This window comes from Epinephelus fuscoguttatus, linkage group LG1 (assembly GCF_011397635.1).
Source record: "Epinephelus fuscoguttatus linkage group LG1, E.fuscoguttatus.final_Chr_v1".
Taxonomy (NCBI): domain Eukaryota; kingdom Metazoa; phylum Chordata; class Actinopteri; order Perciformes; family Serranidae; genus Epinephelus; species Epinephelus fuscoguttatus.
Genome location: NC_064752.1, coordinates 50,178,490 through 50,204,586, shown reverse-complemented (window position 1 = coordinate 50,204,586; position 26,097 = coordinate 50,178,490). Strand labels below are relative to the sequence as shown.

Here is a 26,097-nt window from a genome sequence, read left to right as displayed (position 1 = left end):
TGTAATGATGAAAATTTACATTTACTCAGGTCAGGGAATTAAATCAAATTCTCGCCAGGTAATTCCCTCAGGTGGTCACATCTGTTCTGTTTTCACACAGGGAAAGCACACATTCTGGAGGTGCTCAACGCTCTCTATCATGAACTGGCTGCCTATGAGATTCTGTCTGGCAGTGGACCTTTGGAGCAAACACAGAGTCAACAGTCTCTGAATGCCCTCATCATCTCCTGCTAGTCAAGATTGCCTCCTGCTGGGCCAGTCATGTGCCAACAGACTTTCTAGAGAACACTGAAAGCTTGACGATGCTCACGAACCAAGCCAATTGATGTGTATAGTGTATTATAATGTAGCTTATATACTCCTCACATCCTATTATCTGTAAGAGATACTAGCTGTTCGTTCGTATAGCTAAGGGCTTTCTTATATTTAAAGGAAATTCATGCAAATACATATGTTTCAAGATATTTTATTGCACATACTCTTTCATCGTCCAATATGGATTTTGTTTTTCAACAACAGAGCTCTGAATGTGAAAATGTTGTAATAAGCTAAACTTTAAAGTATATTTCTCAGTCTGAATTGTATGGACCTCCACTGGTCAACAAAATCCCTGATAGAATTTAAAGGAAACTTAATTTATCTAAGTCTGCATATCAAGATAAATGTATCGTAATAACTTGACAAGCCTGTGTGATTACAAAGTGTACAGAGAAATGAAGCCTACATTGAACCCACATAACCACATATATATGGCTGTGTACTTTGGGACCCTCAAGATGCCTGATTGATGTGTAGGCCCCAATCACACAGAAAGCGTTTTAGCAGGTGGAGGTGGCTTTTTGTAATTGTTCTTAATGAGAATGAAGTTTTTTACTCACTGTTTATGCACTGCTGCATGCCTTGCTTTTCTGCACTCTGGGCACCTGGTGTTTTTGTCAGAGCACTCTGAACTCCTTGAGTTGAAAAACTGAGCCAAAAAGCACCCCACATCATCTCCACTTTTTTCCCATTGTCCAATCAGATGATTTTAGGGGCTGGCCTTCTGTGATGGTCACAACAAAAAGTTTTCAGGATGTCAGACTGCCCCTGATTCATCCTAAAATATGCCTGGAAACAGCCATCGTGGAGGCGAAGCTCCTGGACAAACTGGTGGTACTCCCTGTGATCCACCCTCTTTTTTAGGGTCTCATGTACACACACAGATCTCAGTTTCCCTGTGCCCAACAAACTATTAGCTGACAGCCTCTCACCTTCAACCAGAGCTACAGCAAGTACCCTCTGCCTGTCTATTTTATTAACTAGAAACAAACTACTGTGAAATAAATAAAATAAAATGGTAGATTGATTACACGGAAAGGTTAGAGTAAAGAGGTGATGAGGTGGTTGCCTAGCAACAGTAAAAAGGCACAGCAAGCTTCTTTTTTTGCCAGTGGCATTCAGTTTAAAAACAAAAGGCAGTGCAGTGCCTTTTCTGTGTGATCAGGGCCTAATGATGCATTCATGTGGTTCGGTCATTAATGTCAGTAATGTTGGAATAGATCAGCCATCTACCAGGTGTTTGTATTCTGGTACTCATCTATGAGCGATATCATGACATGAATTAGACCAATGAAAAAGCTGTAAACTTTAAAGCTGAAAAAAACATACTGACAGTCTGGCTTCAACTTATTTCCCACTTGCTTGTTCCAAAGTTTGTGACCATATCACACGTTCTTCATCAGCAAGCAGATATAGTTTTTTATAGACGTTATGGATACAGTATCCTGGCCATTAACCTGCTACACTCGTTGCTCATGATGTGTTATGGTTGAATGTTTACCTTGTACTATAAATCTTGATATCATGGGACTTGTCCAAGGTCCCACTGGTATTTACTAGTTTGTCTCCCTTTTAAAGGCAACTTCCAAATGCATCATTAGTTTTGGTCTTTGTAAGCCTTAAACACGCAGGCATCACTAGTATTTAGAAACTCTAAATAGGCTGCATTAATGTGCTAATATTTGTCAAATAATTACAATGTCATTTTTTATTTTTTATTTGAGAGGCCGCTGTGTGTGTGTCTGACTCAAGAAGGTGGCACACAATGACCATATAACCATATCACTTAATTGTCTCCAAGGGGGAAATTTGTTACCTCACCACAAGCATTATCCATGCCTCCAGAACACTCTGCAGATGCATTTGCACCACAAAGACACTCATGTACAACAAGTTCTATTCATACAAACAACACAAAAAAAAAAATATGGCCCACTCTAGTGCAACTATTCTATTGAATTATTAAAAGCAGTGTCTGACACCTGTCTCTTTGTGTGATGCAGCATTACTCATTCAAACACTTTAAATGTTTTCACATTAGATGGATCGGTTGTAATTGTTGTCTTGAAATGAGAGCCTCAGATGCAAAACCAATCACTGTTGTTATTGAATCGTACCATTAAAGCCTTTGCTATACACACTTGGGATAGCTGTGATTTTTTTTATTTATGCCTGTGAAAAAGAAATGTCTAACTTCTACTGCTGCTAACTCAAAACACCTGATCCACATCGAGGCATAAGGAAACAACTCATCATGGAAAACAAGATGACATTTAAATGTTAGATCAATCTCCAACAAGTCATTTGTTTAAAATATTATTATTTTAACCCAACTTTAATTTCTTATTGCAAATATCTGAACTTTCTTTAGTCCACTGTGCAGGCTGGAGGGTAAGCTGTAGTTTTAGTGATCATTTCAGTCATTAAATTCACTGATGAATAAATGATGAATTCAAGCTTTGAATTGCTAGATTGTCAACTCCAGTGGACTGCACTCATTTACAGACCTCCTAAATTTAAGTTATATCAGTGAATTTTCAGATGTACTGTATGTTTTAGTACCAAAATATGATTGTCTTTTATTCCTTGGTCTTTGGCATTTGCTGGTAATACCTTGATCTAAATACCAAAACAGCCAGCTGCATTTACTTCTAGCCTACCTGCACAAACCTATTGGACTCTGAGTCCCTGTTCAAAATGAGGACTTCCTGTTAGGCAGTCACTTATTTTCTATGTAAAATAAAAATTCTGACTCTCAAATAAATGTAGGGAAGTAAAAAGTAGGACACAATAATATCCTCTGAAATGCAATGTAGAGGTATAAAACAGCAGCAGGCTATAATATCTTTTAGATATAAGTATCAAAAACCACACTGAGGTCTGAATTCTATTAAATTTGTTTAGACCTCAGCACGGCTTTTGATACTGTTGATCATTATTTTTTATTCAGTCATCTTAAAGAACTGGTTGGCATCCAGGGCTCTGCCCTCAAGTGGTTTGCCTCCTATTTATCTGACAGGTCTTTCTCTGATTGGCAGCCTCTTCTACTGTCCGTCACTTGCAGTGTACCTCAACGTTCTATCTTGGGGCCCATTTTATTTGCTCCGTACATGCTCCCTCTGGGCTGCGTCTTCCACAAGCACAATGTCTCCTTTAACGACACACAATTATACCTTTAAATAAATCCTAAATCCATCAAGAGACAAGACTTCTCACTGGTACCAAAGAGACAGCATTACATCGTTAGCATCCACTTGCAGATGAGCCCAGCTTGAGATTTTTCACCCTTTGCACACTAGCTACTATAAATCATAGGCCTATCGTCTAGTTTCATGATGAAACAGAAACCTGATACTGGACAACATCAACTTACATATTACCCAGCAGGTGAGCAGACTATTGCAGGGCTGAGACATAGAGACAGACAACCATTTGCACTCACATTCACACCTATGGGCAATTTAGAGTCACCAGTTAACCTAACCTAACCTGCACGTCTTTGGATTGTGGGAGGAAGCCGGAGTAAAAACCTATGCTGACACGGGGAGAGAAGGGCTCCCCCACCCTGGGTTTGAACCATGGAACCCTCTTGCAATGCTAACCACTGCACCAGAGGACAATGCTAACCACTGCATCACTGTGCCAGAGAGACTGATTTTTAAGTACTTTTGTTTTTAGAGCCATAGCCTACATGGGCTTACACCCCTGTGCATTGCTGAACTTCTCTGCCTCTACTGAAGCTCTAGGCCTCTTGATCAAGTTGATATTCGGCATAAAATTGATTCGATTTGATCGATTTGATGTGATCATGCCCAAGTAAAGTCGGCTAAGTAGGCTACATCAAAACTGTAATTATGAGTAGCTCTATAGTGCTTGATTAGTCCACTTTACATTCCACCACTAGACAAAGCTTAGCCCTTCATTAATATTATCACTCATGCTATTAGTTGCGTCGCCTGGCAACCCCGGGAATCTCGCAAGACGACGCGTCATTAAAAAAAGAAGCGAATTCATAAAGCAGATAAAGTAAACAAAAGTTTGTCAGGTACTTATGGTAGCATGTCCGAAAAAAAATATAAAGAAACAGAGGGAAAAATACAAAGCTTGTATTACTACGGTGGATACAGAGACGAAGAGTGGAAAGAGAACTTTAAACGAGTTCTCAGGTTCTCGCGGGATATCCTGGGTTGCCTAGCGACGGAACTCATATCACACAGAGGCTCTGATCACACTAGCATAGATGTCACAGTGGTGATCGTCAGTCGCGTGAGCTCCTTTCTGGCTTTCAAAATTAAATGATTGTGTGTTAGTGGAAGTAGCCGTTATGTGTGGAGAGTCCATGTAGATTTTTATAATGTCAGACTCTGTTTGCTGCTTAATTTTTTTTTAAGTCTGCTGAAAATAATGGCCACTGTTGTAGCTCAGCCACATTTCATCTTCGGTCTACGGACAGGTGTGAGTAACAATTTGTGTTTCTTCGACGAGCAAACTGTCGTTTTCCCCAGCGGAAACAGTTGTGTGTGCTACAACACCGTCCAAAGATGTCAGAGGTTCATTCCAGGTAAGCTGAAGGGTTGTTAGTGTCGGATATCTTTTGAAACTTTCACAGCCATTTCTTAGGCTATGATCAATGTTGTTCCCGTTAGTGAGTTTATTTCACGCGGTATTAGGGACTGTTCTTTACTTATCAGAGGAGGGGGATGGCTTAAGTGTGACTTCGTTTGATTTTGTTTGTGTTTGTGTTTGTGTGTGTGTGTGTGTGTGTGTGTGTGTGTGTGTGTTTTATTTGACCCTCCCGGATGCTACAAATGCATGACCCTCCCTCCACCATAAATTAGTTTTTAGATTTTACAAACTTACCTTTTGATATTTGAAAGTTAAAAGTTGAAACGGAAATCCTATGAGCTGAAAAAAGCCTCGGTTTTTCACTAGTTTGCAAATGGTTTATTTTTGGCCAAATTTTAAATGACATGCAGTATAAAGTAATTTTGATGAAATATCACAATTTTAATCTCAGATTTGGTCATGTTTTTTTTCTGACAGAAGCATTGGTGGCACGTGTCCAAGAACCGTTGGAAATGTGAAAATTCAACTATAATTTCTGTTTTTACAGTTCCTGGTTTTGATAAATGGTGTAATTCGGGGCATTATTAAAGAAAACATGTCTACTGAACATATTTCCTTTAAAAATCTACAAAAATCGAAAATAAATACAAAAATACAGCGATTTAAATTTGTATGCCCCTCCCCTAAGCCTAGTCCTCTCCAGTGCTTAAAAATAATTTATGGAAATAACGATCAGTCCCATAGTCCTTAGTAGTTGTTTGTCATGTCATTTCTGTTGTCTCTACAGGCTCAGAAAAAAGCCAGGGCATGCGTGCTCTGGCCATCAGTGCCAACCTGCGTTATCTGGCAGTGTCAGAGTGTGGTGACAAGGCCACCATCACAGTGTTCGACCTGCAACATGAGCAGGGCAGAAAGAGAAAAGTTCTGACTGCAGGAGACATATTTGTTCAAGAGTTTGTCTGCATGGCTTTCTCCCCTGATTCCAAGTACATGATAGGCCAGACGGGTGGCCCAGAGTGGATGCTGATCTTGTGGCTTTGGGAAAAACAGAAAGTCCTGGCAACAGTGAACACCAGTAACTCAAACAATTCTGTTACCCAGGTGAGTCATCCATTATTTAATTTAATTTATTCAATTTAATTTAATTTTAATTTAATTTAATTTTATTTTATTTTATATACTTTATTAATCCCCCTGAGGGGAAATTCAGTTTTTTCACTCTTTTTGTCATTAACACACAGGTCTGTTTCAGTGCAACAGATTTTGTATGTGCAGGCATGCATGGTCTGAGGATGTTCTGTTATTTTATTGATGTCCCATCAGGTCAGCTTCAACCCTTACAACAACATGCAGCTCTGTGTGAGTGGAACAGGTGTGTTCAAGCTGTTCTGCTACTCAGAGGGAGCCCTGAAACAGAGCAGCTGTCCAAAGGTGGAGTCCATCAACTTCCTGTGCCATACCTGGATGACGGAGGAGCGGGTGATCACTGGAACAGACACAGGCAGACTGCTAGTGTTTGAATCTGGAGATCTGAGAAGAGAGATTAATACTGCTTCTAAACAGTCTGACAGGTCGGAAGATGACCCCCATTAAAACTGTGCACAGGGAAACCTGCTGTTAATAGTTTTATTGCTAGTGAGATTAACAAAACAAATATGTTTCATTTTGACAAAAAAGCTTTTCCAAGAGCTTTCAAATACATCTCACCATCTTCGTCAGTGGATGAAGTTTGCTCAGTTATCTTCACTCACTACATATACATGCCGTTAGAAAAAATGTGTTATTGTATTACTCCAACCAAAACTGGACTTTTAAAATACATGTAAACATGTTAGTCCAACCGAAATCATACTAAATCATCTTTCTCAAGTTGGACTAACACACCCAGGTATTGCAATTGGGAGTCAAATTACTCCTGACCCAAAAGCTGAAAAGCAATAAATGCGTAACAGAAGAAGAAGCCAGTTACAACATGGCAAAATCTACATCCAGAGCTGTGCATTTTTTGATGGATGAGGAGACACAGTTCATGCTGTGTCAGCTGAAAGAGTTAAATATTTTAAAATACATGGATGGAAGGTAAACATGGAATGGCGACCTGATCAAAAGAGTGACGGAACAGCTGGACGACATTTGATTGTCTGGTCTGTGATGTAATAGGTCAACCGAAAAAAAGGCCCAATAGTAACAAGCTGTAAGGGGGCATATTGCCACCTATCATAGTGGAGTCGAACGTACTTTGGTCAATTAATGGGTTCCTCTCCCGTGCTTGTATACTGCGACAAGGACAGTAGTCTGATTAAATGGCCTATTTAAGCTTTCACTGTAGCTCCACTGTGCATGTAAATGTACTGGGTACTTAACTCGGTATTACATTTTTGCAAACTATTGTTTTTACTGGTTTTGGGCAACAGTGGAACAAAGTCCACTGTAAAGTAATCAGATCCATGAAATTATGTCCGACTTTAGTCAGGGTCATGATCTGAATCACCACCCTCGCTTGTTAGTTAGACTATCAGTGGTAGCTGTGGCTCAGGAGGTAGAGCAGGTTGTCCACTAATTGAAAGATCGGCAATTCCATCCCCAGCTTCTCCAGTCGGCATGTCAAAATATTCATGGGCAAGTAACTGAACGCCAAGTTGCTCACAGTGGCTGTTCCATCAGTGTGTGAGTGGCAGTATGGCATTGTGTATGGTGGCCTCAGCCACCAGTGTGTGAGAATGGGTGAATGTGACTTGTAGTTTAAAAAGTGCTTTGAGTGGTCAATAGACTAGAAGAGCACTATACAAGTGCAGTCCGTGTTGTTGATGTTTAGGTAGAATCTGCTGTAGGGCCAGGCCATATATTGCCCCACCCTAATTTGTTGAGAGTAAACACAGCTTAATCTATCAATTTCTATAAAACAAAGTTGGACTTAACTCTCATTTGGCCTGTCTTGCACATTTACTGCATGTGGCCAATGAGTTTGTAAAACAGTCTGGGCATTAACAGTGGGTGCAATGATGATGCAGTATACTCCACGTTCCATCAGTGCCTTTTTTCAATCAAACGTATAGGTGTGGTTTTGAAGCATCCTTTACTGATCAGTCTGTTTTTTTCTGTATCTTCATGTTGTAAATTTCAGTAATTCACTGCACAGGCAAATGGAGATGAAGAACATCAAAGACACTGATGTGGCTGAAGGTCCCAATGTGCTTCGCATCACAGCCATTCTGTCCTACTCCAAGGGCTTTGCGTGCTCTTTGGGGTCCAGCACCATCTGTCTTTTTGAAAAGTACGGGGAGGACAGTTATAGAAAAAGCAGGGAAATTCGGGTAAATGTTCCTGCAGATAACAGTACCACTGCAGACTCTGTGTGTGTTTCAGAGTGTGACACTTGTTATTTTCTGTCAGATTCCATCACACCCATACAGCAATGAGCTGACCCCAGTGGAATGCCAAGAGATTGACACCATATGCATCAGTCCAGCAGAGGAGACTCTGGCCATCAGCACAGACAGAGGACAGCTGTACAGCTGCAGCCTGTCCTCTGTGGAGATCAACAAGGTACAGTCACCTCTACCAGCACCACCACTGACACCATGGCCAACAGTCACACTGCAGCCTCCTCATTCATTTCAATGAGACCACAATGCAGAGGGCTCCAGCAAAACACACGTGGTTGTACAGCAAAAAAATGTTTTAACCATGCAGTCTGATGTCATCTGACAGGGCACTGTATTGGCCAAAGAAATTTGTACAAACCCACATTCCTGGTAGATTACACTTTCATGTATAAATAAAATTGATTGATTGATTGATTGATGTGAACATTCAGCCTGGGCTCACTACCAGGTCATCAAATACAGACGCTTTGTCACCTGTCTCTATGAGACGCACCAGGCTTTCACCTTGCTCCAATGTAAACTCTGTCTTTATTAGAAGCTCAAAGCAACTCAGATAGTATAAAGAGTGAGAAAGTCCATTTAGGGAGGAGGTCGGGGTAATGAATGCCCACACCCATTAATAGAAGTCCTGTGAACCAACCCGCACCAGTGATTAAACATACACAGCCTACAGTTACTCACTTTAAGCTGGGTTCTCTGTCACTGGCTGCGCTCAATGGCAGGATGGCAAAATCATTCAATCACTGCCAGGTTAGGAAAAATTTTTAGCATACTCCTTCCACCACGAGTGTGACGACGTGATCAAGTTTCACTTGTGTCACTGACTTTCAAAATAAAAGGCTTTATAATCATGAACATCTTATGTATAATCACACACACAAATATATACACACACACACACATATAGGTCAGGTACCCATCGGATACCCCACCCAGCGCAGGGCTTTGCTTTTGGGTATGCTTAATTGGATGGTGGCCAGTAGGGGTGTGCCATATCATCTCATTTACGATAATACCAGTATATATTTTAATATCATATCAAAAATTCATATCGTGATTCTGACTCTATAGTGTTTCCAAAAAGAGGAGAAGCGCCACTAGTCAATCAATCAATTTTCAATTTTATTTATAAAGCCCAATATCACAAATCACAATTTGCCTCACAGGGCTTTACAGCATACGACATCCCTCTGTCCTTTGGACCCTCGCAGCGGATAAGGAAAAACTCCCCCCAAAAAACCCTTTAACGGGGAAAAAAATGGTAGAAACCTCAGGAAGAGCAACTGAGGAGGGATCCCTCTTCCAGGACGGACAGACGTGCAATAGATGTCGTACAGAACAGATCAACATAATGAATTAACAGTAATCCGTATGACACAGAAAGAGAGAGAGACAGAGACAGAGAGAGATGCAGGACAGACGGTAATGATAATAGCTTACAACAACATTAATGAAAGTAATAATATTATAATTATAATTCCGGCTATTGTGGTACAATATGTTGAAAGTATATATTAATATCTTATAGTATATATATGTGACAATAATCATATGTGTATAATAACAGTAGAAGTATGACTAATGATAACAGCAGCAGCAGGAGGCATCAGGCTGGACCACGGCAGCAGCACAACCACACACATCATACTATCCAGGCACTGCTGCGATATAAGTTAAACTGCGAGACAGTGGAGCACAAAGGCTCCATAGAAGAAGCCGAGTTAGTGACATGCAGTACGGCTGAGTTAGCAAGATGCAGTAACAGGACATGAGAGAGAGAGAGAGACAGAAAGAGAGAGACAGAGAGAGAAGGAGAGAAGGTGCCTGGTGTATTATAGGAGGTTCCCCAGCAGGCTAGGCCTAAGTCAGCCTAACTAGGGGCTGGTACAGGGCAAGCCTGAGCCAGCCCTAACTCTAAGCTTTATCAAAGAGGAAAGCCTTAAGTCAAGTCTTAAATGTGGAGACGGTGTCTGCCTCCCGGACCGTAACAGGAAGATGATTCCACAGGAGAGGAGCCTGATAGCTGAAGGCTCTGGCTCCTGATCTACTTTTGGAGACTTTAGGGACCACGAGTAACCCTGCGTTCTCAGAGTGCAGTGTTCTGGTGGGATAATATGGCACTATGAGCTCTCTAAGATATGATGGAGCCTGACCATTTAGAGCTTTATAAGTTAACAGTAGGATTTTAAATTCAATTCTGGATTTTACAGGGAGCCAGTGCAGAGAAGCTAAAACAGGAGAAATATGATCACGTTTCTTAGTTCCTGTTAGTACACGTGCTGCTGCATTCTGAATTAGCTGGAGAGTTTTTAAGGACTTACTAGAGCTACCTGATAATAAAGAGTTACAGTAATCCAGCCTTGAGGTAACAAAAGCGTGGACCAATTTTTGTGCATCTTTTCGGGTCAGGATAGGCCTATGTTTCGCAATATTACGCAGATGTAAAAATGTAGTCCATGAGGTTTGTTTTAATGAGAATTAAAAGACAAATCTTGATCAAATGTTACTCTGAGGTTTCTTATATTAGTGCTAGAGGCCAGAGCAATGCCATCTAGAGAAACTATGTCATCAGATAAAGAGTCTCTGAGTTGTTTGGGGCCAAGAACAATAACTTCAGTTTTGTCTGAATTTAACATCAGGAAATTGGTGCTCATCCAGGTTTTTATGTCTTTAAGGCAGTTATGGAGTTTAGTTAATTGATTACTTTCTTCTGGCTTCATCGATAAATACAACTGTGTATCATCCGCATAACAATGGAAATTTATAGAGTGATTTCTAATGATGTTACCTAAAGGAAGCATAATAGAGTAAATAGGATTGGTCCGAGCACAGAACCTTGCGGAACTCCAAAACAAACTTTAGTATGTAAGGATGATTCATTATGAACGTCAACAAACTGAAAACGATCAGATAAATAAGATTTAAATTAGCTTAGTGCAGAACCTTTTAGGCCAATTAAGTGATCCAGTCTCTGCAGTAGAGTTTGATGGTCAGTAGTGTCAAACGCTGACTAAGATCTAATAAAACAAGTACAGAGACGAGTCCTTTGTCTGAAGCAATCAGAAGGTCATTTGTAATTTTAACTAGTGCTGTCTCAGTGCTATGATGCACTCTAAATCCTGACTGAAATTCCTCAAATAGATTATTATCATGGAGAAAATCACACAGCTGGTCTGCGACTACTTTCTCAAGGATCTTTGACATAAAGGGAAGATTAGATATTGGTCTATAGTTGGCTAACACCTCTGGATCCAGGGTGGGCTTTTTTAGTAGAGGTTTAATTACAGCTACCTTAAAAGACTGTGGTACATAGCCTGTTAATAAGGATATATTGATCATATCTAATATATGAGTGTTAACTAAAGGTAAGACCTCCTTAAGTAGCCTAGTTGGGATGGAGTCTAAGAGACATGTTGATGATTTAGATGAAGAAATCACTGCGGTCAATTCTTGAAGAGAAATTGGGGAGAAGCAATCTAAATATATATTAAGTCTTACAGCTGTGTTTGAGGTTAGATAGGTACTATCTGAGGACAGGAGGTCATGAATTTTGCCACTAATAGTTAGAATTTTGTCATTAAAAAAGCTCATAAAATCATTACTGCTAAGGGCTAAAGGAATACAAGGCTCAATAGAGCTTTGACTCTCAGTCAGCCTGGCTACAGTGCTGAAAAGAAACCTGGGGTTCTTATTTTCTTCTATTAATGCTGAGTAATAGTTTGCTCTGGCATTGCAGAGGCCCCTCTTATAAGTTCTGAGACTGTCTGCCCAGATTAAACGAGATTCTTCCAGTTTGGTTCATCGCCAATTCCTTTCAAATTTTCGTGATATTTGTTTTAACTTACGGGTTTGAGAGTTATACCAAGGAGCGGACTTTCTTTGCTTTGTTAACTTCTTTTTAAGAGGAGCTACAGAGTCGAGTGTTGTTCGCAGCGAGCCTACGGTGCTATCGACAAAATGATCAATTCGGGAGAGGTTAAAGTCGGTACGGGAAAGGACTTGGTATTGAATTTAACGACAGAGTAATCATTTCCTTAAATTTTGCGACAGCACTATCTGATAAACATCTAGTATAGTAGTAGTTGCTGAGTGGTGTGAAATCGAGTACAAAGAAATCAAAAGTAATCAGATAATGATCTGACAGCGAGGGATTCTGTGGAAGGACTGTTAGGTTATCAATTTCAATTCCATACGTCAGAATTAGATCGAGGGTATGGTTAAAACAATGAGTGGGTTCATGTACACCCTGACTGAAGCCAGTGGAGTCTAATAATGAGATAAACGCGGTAGCCAGGCAATCATTATCAATGTCAACATGAATGTTAAAATCGCCTACAATATTAGCTTTATCTGATTTAAGAACTAAACTCGATAAAAACTCAGAGAATTCAGAGTCAGGGGCCGCACGGTGGTGTGGTGGTTAGCACTCTCGCCTCACAGCAAGAGGGTTGCTGGTTCGATCCCGGGCATGGGAGCCCTTCTGTGGGGAGTTTGCATGTTCTCCCCGTGTCAGCGTGGGTTCTCTCCGGGCACTCCGGCTTCCTCCCACAGTCCAAAGACATGCAGACTGGGGACTAGGTTAATTGATAACTCTAAATTGTCCGTAGGTGTGGTCAATGTGAATGTGAGTGTGAATGGTTGTTTGTCTCTATGTGTCAGCCCTGTGATAGTCTGGCGACCTGTCCAGGGTGTACCCTGCCTCTCGCCCAATGTCAGCTGGGATAGGCTCCAGCCCCCCCGCGACCCTCAGAGGATGAAGCGGTTAGAAGATGAATGAATGAATGAATGAATGAATGAATGAATTCAGAAACAAATTCAGAATACAGGCCAGGAGCACGGTACACTATAACAAATAAAAGTGGCTGCGAGGTTTTCCTAATCTAGTATCAGAGGAAGGCAAAGTGCGGCAGGAACTCCCAGGCGCAAGCTTGCACTGCAGCAGCGGGTCAGACAAGGAGGAACTGTAGCCTGGTTGAGCACCACAGTGCTACAGAGCCCACCATTGCACCTGGGAGAATGACGCTAGACCAGCCCCTGCAAGAGGATATGTTTCAACCGCCACAAATCCTGCAGCCCGGACACCGAGAAACAACAAGCAAGGAACCCACAAGAGCTCCAGCCATGAAACCTTGCTGGAAAGCCAAGGTAAAATGGCCAAAACTTGTGAAAAGGACAAATGGAGAGGCTTCGACCAGAGCTTGCACACAATCCTCCAGAGCGCCTTGAAAGGCAACACAATCACCAAACTGAACATCTTGGGTGACATCATCTATGAGGAGGGCAGAGAAAGATTTGGAGAGCTGCGGCAGAGGAAGAGCCTTCCCAAGAAGAAAGGGAGACAGGAGAGGGAAATTCACCAGCTAGTAAGAGCGCCGCCTCCTAAGGAAATCATGGAAAAGAGCCAAGGACCACAAAAAGGAGGACCTGAAAAACCTGTGGGACCAGATCCGAGCCAAACTACTGAGGAGAGCCGAGAGGATCAGGAGACGCAGAAGCCACAAGGAGAAAGCACGATCAAGTTTCTTCTGTGAACCGTTCAGGTATGCGGCTTGCTCAAGGAAAAGAAAAACGGGACGCTGCACATCACCGAGCAGGAGCTAGAGGACCATATAAAAACCCAGACGAGTGACAACCTCCGGGAAAGTCCCCTCGGTCCACCAGGCTACATCCCTGTACCACCTGAGCCAGTTCTCAGTTCGATACCACCCCCCCCGAAATGGTCCAAAATCAACCAAGTTGTTTCACGAGCAAGAGCGGCCTCTGCAGCCGGACCAAACGGAGTACCTTACAAGGTCTGTAAGAGCTCCCCCATGACCCTAAGGCTCTTGTGGAAGATGATGAGTGTCGTATGGAAAACCAAATCCATTCCACCAGCATGGTGCAAGGCAGTCACCACCTTCATACCGAAAGAGAAAGACTCCCTTAACATCAACCAATTCAGAGACATTGCACTTCTGAATGTGGAAGGGAAAATCTTTTTCTCGGTGATGGCAAGGCGCATATCCAACTACCTTCTAGCCAATAAGTACATAGATACCAGCTGTCAGAAGGCAGGTGTGCCAGCTCGTCTGGTATGCCCTCAGCTTCTTCAACATCCCACCATGCATCCAGGACCTCATAACCAACTACTTCACCAACCTCCAAGTCTGCTACTCTACATCAACAGCAACAACTGGGTGGTATCAACTGCAGAAGGGAATAGCAATGGGTTGTTCTATCTCCCCAATTCTCTTTACAGCAGCCTTTGAGGTCATCCTAGTCGGAGGAAGACATATGGTGAGAGGAGTCAGAGCCCCATCAGGTCAGCGACTTCCAGCCATCTGAAGCTACATGGATGATGTCACCACGCTCCTCCAGACTGCAGCATGCACGAATAGGCTTCTGAAGAGGTTTGAGGAACTGTTGACACGGGCCAGGATGAAGATCAAGCCATCAAAGTCTTGCAGTGTCTCAATCCGCAAAGGAGCCAGGAGAGATGACATCTCCTTCTCAGTGGACAGCGAGGAGATTCCACGTTTAGCAGAACAGCCGGTGAAAAGCCTGGGAAGGCTATACACAGCTGACCTGTCGGACAAAAACATGGCTGTCTCCATGACTTCACAGCTCACTGCTGGTCTAAAGAAGATTGACCAGAACCTATGACCTGGCAAGCTCAAGGTCTGGTGCTACCAGTTCACCCTATTTCATCGCCTCATGTGGCCCCTAAAGCTTTGTGCCATCCCCTCTTTAGCAGTCCTGAAGATGGATGCTAAGGCAAATAACTACATCTTTTAGTGGCTAGGCCTTCCCTGATGCCTGTCAAACTCCGCTCTATTCTGGAAAAACACCCTGAGGCTTCTGTTGAAAACCATCAGCCTGGGCTACAAACTGGAGAAGGTGAGACTGCTGTTTGAATTAAAGGATTCACCTGACCCAGTGGTGCGGAATGCCAAGGCCCAGGTCCATACCGGAAGAAGATGGGACACGTCACAAGCAGTAGAGCAGGCCATAACACAGCTGAAACACCAGGAGGTTGTGGGGTTGGTGCAGCATGGCACAGCAGGGTTTGGGTGGCGAACACCACCCAAGCCATGGTCCAAAGCCTCAAGGGAGGAGAGGAAGCAGCTTGTGATTTTGGAAGTCAAGAGGGATGAAGAGGAGGGCTACAAGTCCCAACAAGGGAGATGGACAACTCGGGAGGCTGTCACCGACAGGTCTATCACGTGGTCTGATTTGTGGAAGTTGCCCCAAGCAAGGCTAAGTTTCCTGATTAGAGCCACATATGACACCCTCCCAAGCCCCCAAAACCTGCACCGCTGGTATGGCAAAGCCCCAGCCTACAGCACATCCTCTCTGGCTGCAAGACTGCACTGACCCAAGGGCACTACGGGTGGCACCACGACTGAGTCCTGCAGAAGCTAGCAGAAGCCATCGAGGCATGCAGGCTCGAAGTAAACAGGGCCAGCCCATCAACATCACACCTGCCCATCCAGTTCGTCAGACAAGGAGGAGAGGCGCTCAGCAGCACAGTGAGAGAGAGGTCCTTGCTGACACCTGGAGGGGAGTGGGCCCTTAGAGCTGACCTGGGTCGCCAGTTGAAGTTTCCTCAGGAGATCACCACATCCTCCCTTCGGCCAGACATTGTGATATGGTCCACCATCACAAAGACGGTTGTTATGGCCGACCTGACCATCCCATGGGAGGATGGGCTGGAGGCTGCCTTCGAACGGAAGAAGGAGAAGTATGCAGAACTTGCAGCTGAATGCACACAAGCTGGGTGGGGAGCACACACCTTCCGAGTAGAAGTTGGCTGTAGAGGCTTCACTGGAACCTCCACCCAGCGGTTCCTTAAAACCCTTGGCATCAGAGGCGCCAAACTGGAGAGGCTTCTGAAAGACCTGGCAGAGGAAGCAGAGCAAGGGAGCTTCTGGCTCTGGCTCCGCAGAAAAGATAAGGCTTGGGGGAGAGACGGATCCTAGGGCTGGCTGCAGGGGGTGGCAGGGAGACGTCCCTGCCGCTGCTCCACCACCTGGAGATGTTCCGGGATTAAAGGAACGAAACATCAACGAAAGGTGGCTCCCAGCTGACGACCCTGCAGCCGGACCAAAGGTACTGGCGGAAGTGTGACAGGCAGAAATGCCTTGCAGGTGGTCTCACCTGTGCTTACACCTAGTTTAGGTTTAGGGCTGATTAACAGACTAGAGTTAAAAATGGCTGCAACTCCCCCTCCTCAGCCACTGCCACGAGGAATGTGGGTATTATTATGACTGGGAGGAGTGGATTCATTTAGACTGACATATTCATCTTGACACAGCCAGGTTTCAATGAGGCTGAGTAAATCAATATGATTATCTGATATTAATTTGTTTACTAACACTGCTTTAGATGTTAGAGACCTGATATTTAACAGTCTGCAATTAATTCTCCTGTTTTGTGTTTCTGTTACAGGAGAGGTTTTTATTTTTATTAGGTTGTTATGCACAACTCCTCTATGTTTAATTTTAGATTTAGATAATTTAGGTGGTCGGGGGACAGACACCGTTTGTATATAACTATGGGTGGGTAACTGCACTAGAAGCTCAGAGAAGCGTACGACTTCGACTCTTGAGTCCTGGTCTCAACTCTGGGTTGTCAGGGTTTTGAATTACTAATAAACTTGGCCAGGTTCCTAGATATGAGAGCAGCTCCATCCAAAGTGGGATGAATGCTGTCTCTCCTAATCAGACCAGGTTTTCCCCAGAAAGTTTGCCAATGATTAACGAAACCCACATTGTTTGCTGGACACCACCTAGACAGCCAGTAATTAAATGATGACATGCACTAAACATATCATCAGTGGTCAGATTTAGGAGGGGTCCAGAGAAAACTACGGAGTCTGACATAGTTTTAGCATATTCACACAGTGAGGCAACATTAATTTTAGTGACCTCCGATTGGTGTAACCGGGTGTCATGGCTGCCGACGTGAATAATGATCTTATTAAATCTACATTTAGCCTTAGCCAGCAGTTTTAAATTTGACTCAATGTCGCCCGCTCTGGCCCCAGGGATACATTTGACTATGGCCCCTGGTGTTGCTAACTTAACGTTTCTCAAACTAGAGCTGCCAATAACGAGAGTTCTCTCCTCAGTGGGTGTGTAGCTGAGTGGGGAAAAACGGTTAGAAAGATGAACAGGCTGGTGGTGAACCGTGGGCTTCGGCTTGGAACTACGCTTCTCACGGACAGTTACCCAGCCTCCCGGCTGCACGGGGGTTACTGGGGGACCGCTAGCAGAGGCTATGCTGTGTGGCTCCACACCGGCTACAGGGGGCTGGCTACGTAGCGCAGCTACTGAATGATTTTCCATGGTGCGGAGCCACGCTTCCAATTCACTGAGCCAATTACCACTGTTGCTAAAGGAGGCAGAGGCATAGCTAAACATCTGGCACACCAAGCAAGAAAGAGCAGAAGGAGAAGCCATCGCTAACTGTTAAGCTAATGTAGCTATCAAAGCTAATAACATGCAAACAACAGCTAAGATTAGCAAGAAAGTCGTAAAAAAAAAAAGAGGAGAGCTATAAGTGCTTAAACAGAACTAGTGTGGGTAAAGACTTGAAGTAGATGTTAAGCAACTGAAGTGAGGAAAAAACAGAAAGCAAGCTGGTAGAGTTCGCTAGAGCAGCACAGAGACGCTATCACAGAAACACCGGAAATGACACAACACGCTTAACGCCGTACGTCAGCACATCAAGCCACTAGTGTGGAATGAACTGACTTCATCAGGCCTGTGAGTCCTGAATGTTTTATGAACAGCCCCAGGATGTCTCAGACTCTTTTAGCGAGTTACCACGAGTTACCCTCCCTGCAGAGGGGAACTCATTCAGCAACTCCACCATCAGCAGCACAGCTTCTATCCCTCTCCTCTCTCGCCATGCACACACAGGAGTCAGTGTTGTCAAGTGGTAAAACCTTTGGTAATGTAAACCTATGTGACATTCACAGCTCAACAAAAATATATATGTAAATGTGCAGTAGTTATGGTAGCACAACAGCCTGTCACAGGTTACAGCGTGATGGTTAGAGGAGAAGTGGCAGGTGGAAAAAAGACAACTCAGTCATATAGGATTTTGATTTATATATTTAGATCCCAGGGTACATTTTTTTTGTATTTGGGAGCTGTTTAAATGTGTAATTTGGGGTTGATTTTTTGTACTAATAATATTGTATTCAGGATCTGAATCTCACTCTGAGTTACTGTTGTGAAATAACATATATATATATCACTTATTTTGTTGCAATTCTGTTTTCTTAAATCTCTAAGACTCCGCGGAGGTCCGCACGGACTAAAAGTGGACGTCCCCAAGCCCTGTGCACACAAAGCTCAGATTTTACAACCGTGTGGACTCCGCTCCGCGCACCAGTGTCACTCAAAAGACTGCTCAGCATGTATTTTTCACATGCCATGACAGAAACATGCAAGAATTGGGGGTAATGTAGTGTTTCATGGACATTTTTACAGGAAAAATAGCTCAACTATGGAAGTCCGAATGACTGCGGACATTCCTCGCGGAGTCCGTTCCGCTTATAGTGCACCTGAGTCTGTGAGCACCTTAAATTAAAACCCTCGGCGCACACTGCAGCACAATCAAACAGATGTGTAACTCAGAGCATTAGAAGTGTCTCTGACACCAGACTCAGAGCGGCTCTGAGTGCTCTGAGTGCGCTCGTGGCTCGTTGACGGGGTTAGTGTTGCGTTTAAGGCCTCCCCCCAAAAAAATGAAAAAAAAAGTGCTGAAGCTTCAAATTTTTTTTCACAATCGAATCCCGTGCCGTCGAACGAAGCTTCGAATTTTTTGGGTCAGCCCTAATACATACATATATATTTATATTGTATTTTCAGACTGTTTTGGAATGTTTTTCCTCTCCCAAAATTTGTCCCTACCAAAACATATAGTATTATATTATACAAAAAAATATATATCAACCTGTTATGCTTGTTCCTTCCCTTGTTTAAGATTTAAATTTTTACAATTTTTTACTCAAAGTTTTCACAATGAATCTAAAAACAATTAATATTTTAACAAATTTTGAAGTTCAAATTATAGAATTCTTCAAAATCTAAATGCAGTCTTTCTTTGTAAAATGCATAATGCTGATCAGATTGATTTCAGAGTTAATAATTGATGAAACAGAACATATGTAACCGATTAGCATCATAATACTTTAGTTGATAACTCAATGTACTTTATTTTTTACAAAACACCCAGTGTTTCGGTAGTGACTGCACTGTTTCAGTAGTGACTGTCCTGTTTCGGTAGTGACGGTAATTCTGTTTTTAAGGTTGCATCATATTCCCTCAAATGTATGCCTTATGGTGGGAATATTACAAAGACAAATGTTTTTTGGTAAAATAAACAAATAAACAATTTAATTTTTGAGAGAGTAGAGTAGAGCAGAGTATAGTAGAGTAGAGCAGTATATAGTAGAGTAGAGCAGAGCAAAATAGAGTAGAGCAGAGTAGAGCAGATTATAGAGTAGAGCAGATCATAGTAGAGGAGAGCAAAGTATAGTAGAGTAGAGCAGAGCAGAATAGAGTAGAGCAGAGCAGAGCAGGGTGGAGCAGAGTAGACCAGATTATAGAGTAGAGCAGAGCATAGTAGAGTAGAGCAGAGTAGAATAGAGTAGAGCAGAATAGACCAGATTATAGAGTAAAGCAGAGCATAGTAGAGTAGAGCAGAGCAGAGCAGAGCAGAATAGAGTAGAGCACAGTAGAGTAGAGTAGAGTAGAGCAGATTATAGAGTAGAGCAGATCATAGTAGAGGAGAGCAAAGTATAGTAGAGCAGAGCATAGTAGAGTAGAGCAGAGTAGAGTATAGTAGAGCAGAGTATAGTAGAGTAGAGCAGAGTAGAGCAAAGCAGAGCAGAGTAGAGCAAAATAGAGCAGAGCAGAATAGAGAAGAGCATAGCAGAGCAGAATAGTGTAGAGCAGAGTAGAGCAGATTATAGAGTAGAGCAGAGCAGAGTAGAATAGAGCAGAGTAGAGTAGATCAGAGTAAAGTAGATTATAGTAGAGTAGAGCAAAGTAGAGTAGCGCAGAGTAGAGCAAAGTAGAGTATAGTAGAGCAGAGTATAGTATAGTAGAGCAGAACAGAGCAGAGTAGAGCAGAATAGAGTAGAGTAGAACAAAGTAGAGTATAGTAGAGCAGAGTGTAGTAGAGTATAGCAGAAAAGAGCAGAGTAGAGCAGAATAGAATAAAGCAAATTAGAGTAGAGAAGAGTAGAGTATAGAGTAAAGCAGAGTAGAGTAGACCAGGGTAGAGTAGAGCAGAGCAGAGAAGAGGAGAATAGAGTAAAGCAGAGCAGAACAGAGCAGACCAGAGACTTTCAGAGCAAGACTTTGGACTACAAAATTATGGGGTTTAACTACTGACCATTCCATTTTGTCACTACCAAAATGATCATGTCACTACCGAAACTTTACCATAGGTTTCGGTAGTGACTGTTTCGGTAGTGACATTCCTAACTATTTTTCAGGATAACTAAAGAATGCTAGCAGTCACATGGCTAACAAGCACATGTTTGAAGAGTTGTTCACACAGAAAAACATAATATTTTGCATAAATCCCCCAAATTTTTACATAATTGAAGAGAACATGTGTTTGGCAGTGACAGTTTTAAAAGTTACACACTGATTTTCAGACTTTGGAAGACATTTATTTAAAAAATGATGGGAGTCAGCAACTTACCATGCAGCCATCTGGGACGGGGGTGCAGTACTACCCCCCTTCTCAGAAATTCAGGGGTGTGGCTAAAATCCAGACTCAACCAGTGCATTAAAACTCTTTCGGTGTTTCGGTAGTGACATGAAAACAAGGAACACTATTTTTTCAGCATAGTTTCTTTATTTAAAAATTAATCCCACAATACATCTAAATCTTTCAACTTCTGTTTAAACCTAATCACAAATATGTTTTAAATTACACTTTTGAAAAAAATATGAAAAATGTTTTAAGTGTTATTTACATGAATTGAATTTTAGAGGTCAGGGTTTGGGACAGCTACTTCCCAATAGAAAGTACCCTGTAAATGGTGATTTTGTATATATTTAGCTCATCACTTTTTCATTTAATGTCCTGGGTTTAAATAGGTCATAACATAATCTTTGTAAATATCTATGTCTGAATTCATTCATTCATTCATCTTCTAACCGCTTCATCCTCTTGAGGGTTGCGGGGGGGCTGGAGCCTATCCCAGCTGACATCGGGCGAGAGGCAGGGTACACCCTGGACAGGTCGCCAGACTATCGCAGGGCTGACACATAGAGACAGACAACCATTCACACCTACGGACAATTTAGAGTGATCAATTAACCTAGTCCCCAATCTGCATGTCTTTGGACTGTGGGAGGAAGCCGGAGTGCCCGGAGAGAACCCACGCTGACACGGGGAGAACATGCAAATTCCACACAATCGGTAGAATGCCCCATATATAGTATATATATTTTTAAATAATTTGTCATATCGTTGAGAATATCATTATCCCAAAAATACCCTGAAATATTGTGATATTATTATGGGGCTATATCTCCCACCTCTAGCAGCCGATATACACTAAGCTTTGGCATATAGAAAGCATTTGTTTATGGTCTTTAATAACAGACCTCCTCAGTTATTACAGAATTGTAATTCTCACCCATATCTTTATTTTTCATTTGGGGTCAAAGGTTTGGCTTGTGTCATTGGCTTTCATCTACCAACTGCAGACACCTGACAAAACATCAGTATTTAATGACCAGGGAATGAGAATGGGTTGGAACATTGTATTTCTACTGTTCACTTGGCTGTTGTCAATAAAATAAAAGTTTTTGAAAGTCAGCTAGTACTTTATGCTGCTGTTCTGTAGTTTGGTGGCTGATAAACCATCAAACTAATGGATCTGTTACTAAAACCAACGTTCCTGGGTCGCATTTCATTTTCTTTTAGCTGCAGCAACTTGAAGCAAATGTTAATTTTTTTTTCATAATTTAGATTCTTTCTAATTTTTTCATTTTCTCTAATGTTTTCTTTTAGTAACTTCTTTCTTATTTTTTTCTTTCTTTAAGTCTTCGTAGCCATGTTTACAGCTTGGCTCTGTGGATGAAAAAGTGGTTAACATTACACCTGCTTAACATCAGCATGTTAGCATTGTCAATACAAGCCTGCTGTGCCTAAGTACAGCCTCACATAATGGCTAGGATAGCTTGAAGTCTTCTTTCATGCCAGTTTGTCTCTCCATCTTCCTTCACGCCAGTTTGTCTCTCTGTCTTCCATTGCTTCCTTGGCACATTCTCCCTCTCGTCTTCCTCCACTGTCTTTCCCTCCTTTATGTTTTACACATCAAAGCAACTTGCCTTGACTTAGATCCTTATTTTGTTTCTAACTCTTTCCATCAGGAGGAACAAAAACATTTTGAATTCCTATTGCAGTCCTTCCACTCTAAGTCCATCACTGGTTTGTCCATCTGTATTCGAAAGCCCCTGGTAGCCACCAGCTCTCTGGATCACTCTGTCCGCATCTGGAACTACGAAACAAAGTAAGAGACTAAATCACACCCAGACCCTTTGCTATTTTATGTTGAGTGATGTATTTACATTATTTCTCCACACATCTTAGGCATTGTTTTGAGTCATACACATATAAATAAGGAGGGTTACTTTGTATTATACTGAAAAGTAACCCACTTTTACTGAGGAGGGAAAAGTGGGAGTAGTATTAAAGTCCTGGCCTGGAGAAGGGCCTCTGCTTGTAGAGGTCCAGCAATTAAGCTTTGCTGGTATTAAAACATGATTTAGAAAAGTGACTTATCAAGGCCTGTGTTCAGCATTAAGTATGTACACAAGGGGGGGCGCTATGGAGCCATGGACCAAGATGGCGGCTTAGCATGTAAGCTCTGACAACGAACAACGAAGAAGAAGCTACAGCTACTAGCAGCATGGCAGACCTAATGGTGGTATTAGGCGAATTAAAGTCACTCAGCTTGGAGTTCGGAGGATTTGGATCCAAGCTGGACAGTATAGTTGATCGCCTGGGTAAGATGGCCAGCTCTTTCGCTGCTTTGGAAAATAATATGTCAGAGGTGAAGCGTAATGTAGCTGCAAATAGCACACGGATGGAAGTTATTTTTATTTATTTATTTATTTATTTTATCATTATTATTATTATTATTATTGTTTCTTAATATTATTAGTATTAATATATTATTATTATTTCTCCTTATGGTTAGTTTGGTTTCTTTTGAAACCTTAATTCTATTGAAATGAGAACAGATCTAAACGTACATTTATATTTGGCAGTAACAGTACAGACTTTAGTGTTTTGTTCTTTTTTTCTTATTCTATTTTGGGTTGAGCATATAATTTTTTAAGTTGGAACACTTTGTAGGGTTGATGGACATCACTGGTTGCTTGTTGAGCTAGGTATAGTGCATAGTGTAGCTGCTCCTCCTTAGAGTGGATCAACAAAAGCCTTCCAGTTCTTTCTTGTGGTGAGTAGGGGAGGGGGAATTCGAGTGTTTAAATGTCTATGTGTATAAATGTAAATGGGTTTTATTTTTTCTTTATGTACCTCTTACACTGAACACATCAGTATATCTTACCCCTTGCTCTTGTTTTTTTCTTTGACCAATTTTTTATTTTATTTTATTTTGAGGTGGCTTGGCGATAACAGAATGTTGTACAGCATAGTTGCAGTATACACATACAATATATCCATTAAATCCATTAGTAAATCAATAAATCCATCTTTCATAAAGTTTACATAAAGTTTGAACATCCGTTGCCTTTATCTGTTGTTATCCACCTGAGCTTAAACCCACTGATCCAAAGCTGCTTACCCCTTCCTCTTGTTTAACTAATATATATGTCAATAGGTGTGGAACAAAATAACACTCAGAATATCTCCAATATAAAAGCCACTAGTTGGAATGTCAGGGGACTAAGGAAGTTGACCACATTAAAACAGGTTATCAACAGGATTAAACAGCTTAAATCTAAAATAATTTTTCTTCGATCCACAACGTTGACATCAGCAAACCGCTCATCCACACAATGCCACACACGCTGTCTGCCATCTGCCCTGAACAGTGAAAACCGGGATTCATCCGTGAAGAGAACACCTCTTCAACGTGTCAGACGCCATCGAATGTGAGCATTTGCCCACTCAAGTCGGTTACGATGACGAATTGTAGTCAGGTCGAGACCCCGATGAGGACGATGAACATGCAGATGAGCTTCCCTGAGACGGTTTCTGACAGTTTCTGCAGAAATACTTTGGTTATGCAAACCGATTGTTGCAGCGGCTGTCCGGGTGGCTGGTCTCAGATGATCTTGGAGGTGAACATGCTGGATGTGGAGGTCCTGGGCTGGTGTGGTTACACGTGGTCTGCGGTTGTGAGGCTGGTTGGATGTACTGCCAAATTGTATGAAACGCCTTTGGAGACAGCTTATGATAGAGAAATGAACATTCAATTCACGGGCAACAGCTCTGGGTGACATTCCTGCAGTCAGCATGCCAATTGCACGCTCCCTCAAAACTTGTGACATCTGTGGCATTGTGCTGTGTGATAAAAATATATATGCCACACCTGTGAGGTGGGATGGATTATCTTGGCAAAGGAGAGTACTCACTAACACAGATTTAGACAGATTTGTGAACAATATTTGTGGGAAATGGTCTTTTGTGCGTATTTAAAATGTTTTAGAGCTTTGAGTTCAGCTCATGAAAAATGGGAGCAAAAACAAAAGTGTTGCGTTTATATTTTTGTTAAGTGTACATTAAACTTAGTCAGTGTATATGGCCCAAATGAGGATAATCCTAAATTTTTTGAAAATGCCTTCCTCACTGTGTCCACCTTATATATAATTGTTGGAGACTTTAATTGCACTTTAAATCCAGCACTGAATCGTTCTACAAGCTGTGAAAGCTAGAAAGTTATTAAAACAGTTCATGGTTGTCACAGTCCCTGTCTCTCATTCCCCTCCTGTCACTCTGCTGCAGTGATTTTCCACTCTCCCTCCCTCTGCTCCACTCTACCTGCCAGCCACGCCCACCTCATCAGCCCAACTCTGCTCACCTGCCTACACAGCTGCAGCTCATCATAATCAGCCCTGCATATAAGCCTCTCCAGCACTCTCACTCGTTGCCAGATTGTTCTCGATGCTTGCACCAGACTTTCCAGCGTTTCTCTGCCTGATCTCCCGGTGCCGACTCTGCCTGTTCCTGACCTGCTCTCCTCGTCTGCCTCCCGGTAAACCCACCTGCCTTCTGTCCCTGACCTCGTGCTCTGCCTCAGCGTTTCTGGTATCTGACTGCTCGGCTGAAGTAAGCTACTTCTCTTCCTCTCGTCTGACCCCCAGAGACTGTGTGAGGGCTTTCAGCCCGAAGAACGAACGTTATTCTGTGTTTATTCTATCTGCTCCGTATTTTGTTTGCTGTGGTGAAGATAAAGGTCATTACCAACTGTTCCTGAGCGCCTGTGTACTGCATTTGGGTCCTTACCACACCTGTTTCAATGGTGGATATAAACTTGGCTGAAGTATGGAGAGAACAGAACCCTGACAAAGTATAATACTCTTGTCATTCAAGTATATGTAGATCTCGTTCTCGCATTGATTATTTTCTTGTTTCAAGGGAGCTCTTATCAAAGATTAAAAATTGCTGGCATGACTGCATAGTAACCTAATAAGCGACCATGCTGCTATCTCATTAAATATTCATATAGAGAAATTTACTCACAATATCCCTAACTGGCAGTTTCAAGTGTGGTGGTTACAGAACCCAGATTTTGTTGAGTTTGTGGGAGCTAAAATAGATAATTATTTTGAGTTAAATA

At 42.2% G+C, this 26,097-nt stretch overlaps 2 protein-coding genes across 4 annotated transcripts in view; both read left to right on the top strand.

Annotated features, from left to right (window-relative positions):
- Positions 1-2,445, top strand: part of efcc1 (EF-hand and coiled-coil domain containing 1) — a 72,471-nt gene extending 70,026 nt beyond the window's left edge. Inside the window, exon 8 of the mRNA XM_049571109.1 lies at positions 101-2,445. Within this exon, the coding sequence (XP_049427066.1) occupies positions 101-234 (134 nt within the window). The 3' untranslated portion in view covers positions 235-2,445. The remainder of the gene's footprint in view (positions 1-100) is intronic.
- Positions 2,446-4,506: 2,061 nt separating this feature from the next.
- The window catches only part of cfap57 (cilia and flagella associated protein 57), a 54,560-nt gene continuing 32,969 nt past the window's right edge, over positions 4,507-26,097 (top strand). Inside the window, exons 1-6 of one of the 3 annotated variants that reach the window (XM_049570137.1) lie at positions 4,507-4,879; positions 5,672-5,985; positions 6,208-6,455; positions 8,009-8,198; positions 8,278-8,430; positions 22,661-22,800. In XM_049570137.1, coding sequence (XP_049426094.1) covers positions 4,723-4,879; positions 5,672-5,985; positions 6,208-6,455; positions 8,009-8,198; positions 8,278-8,430; positions 22,661-22,800 — 1,202 coding nt within the window. In that variant the 5' untranslated portion in view covers positions 4,507-4,722. The remainder of the gene's footprint in view (positions 4,880-5,671; positions 5,986-6,207; positions 6,456-8,008; positions 8,199-8,277; positions 8,431-22,660; positions 22,801-26,097) is intronic. The other 2 variants (XM_049570094.1, XM_049570012.1) reach the window with 2 other exon arrangements.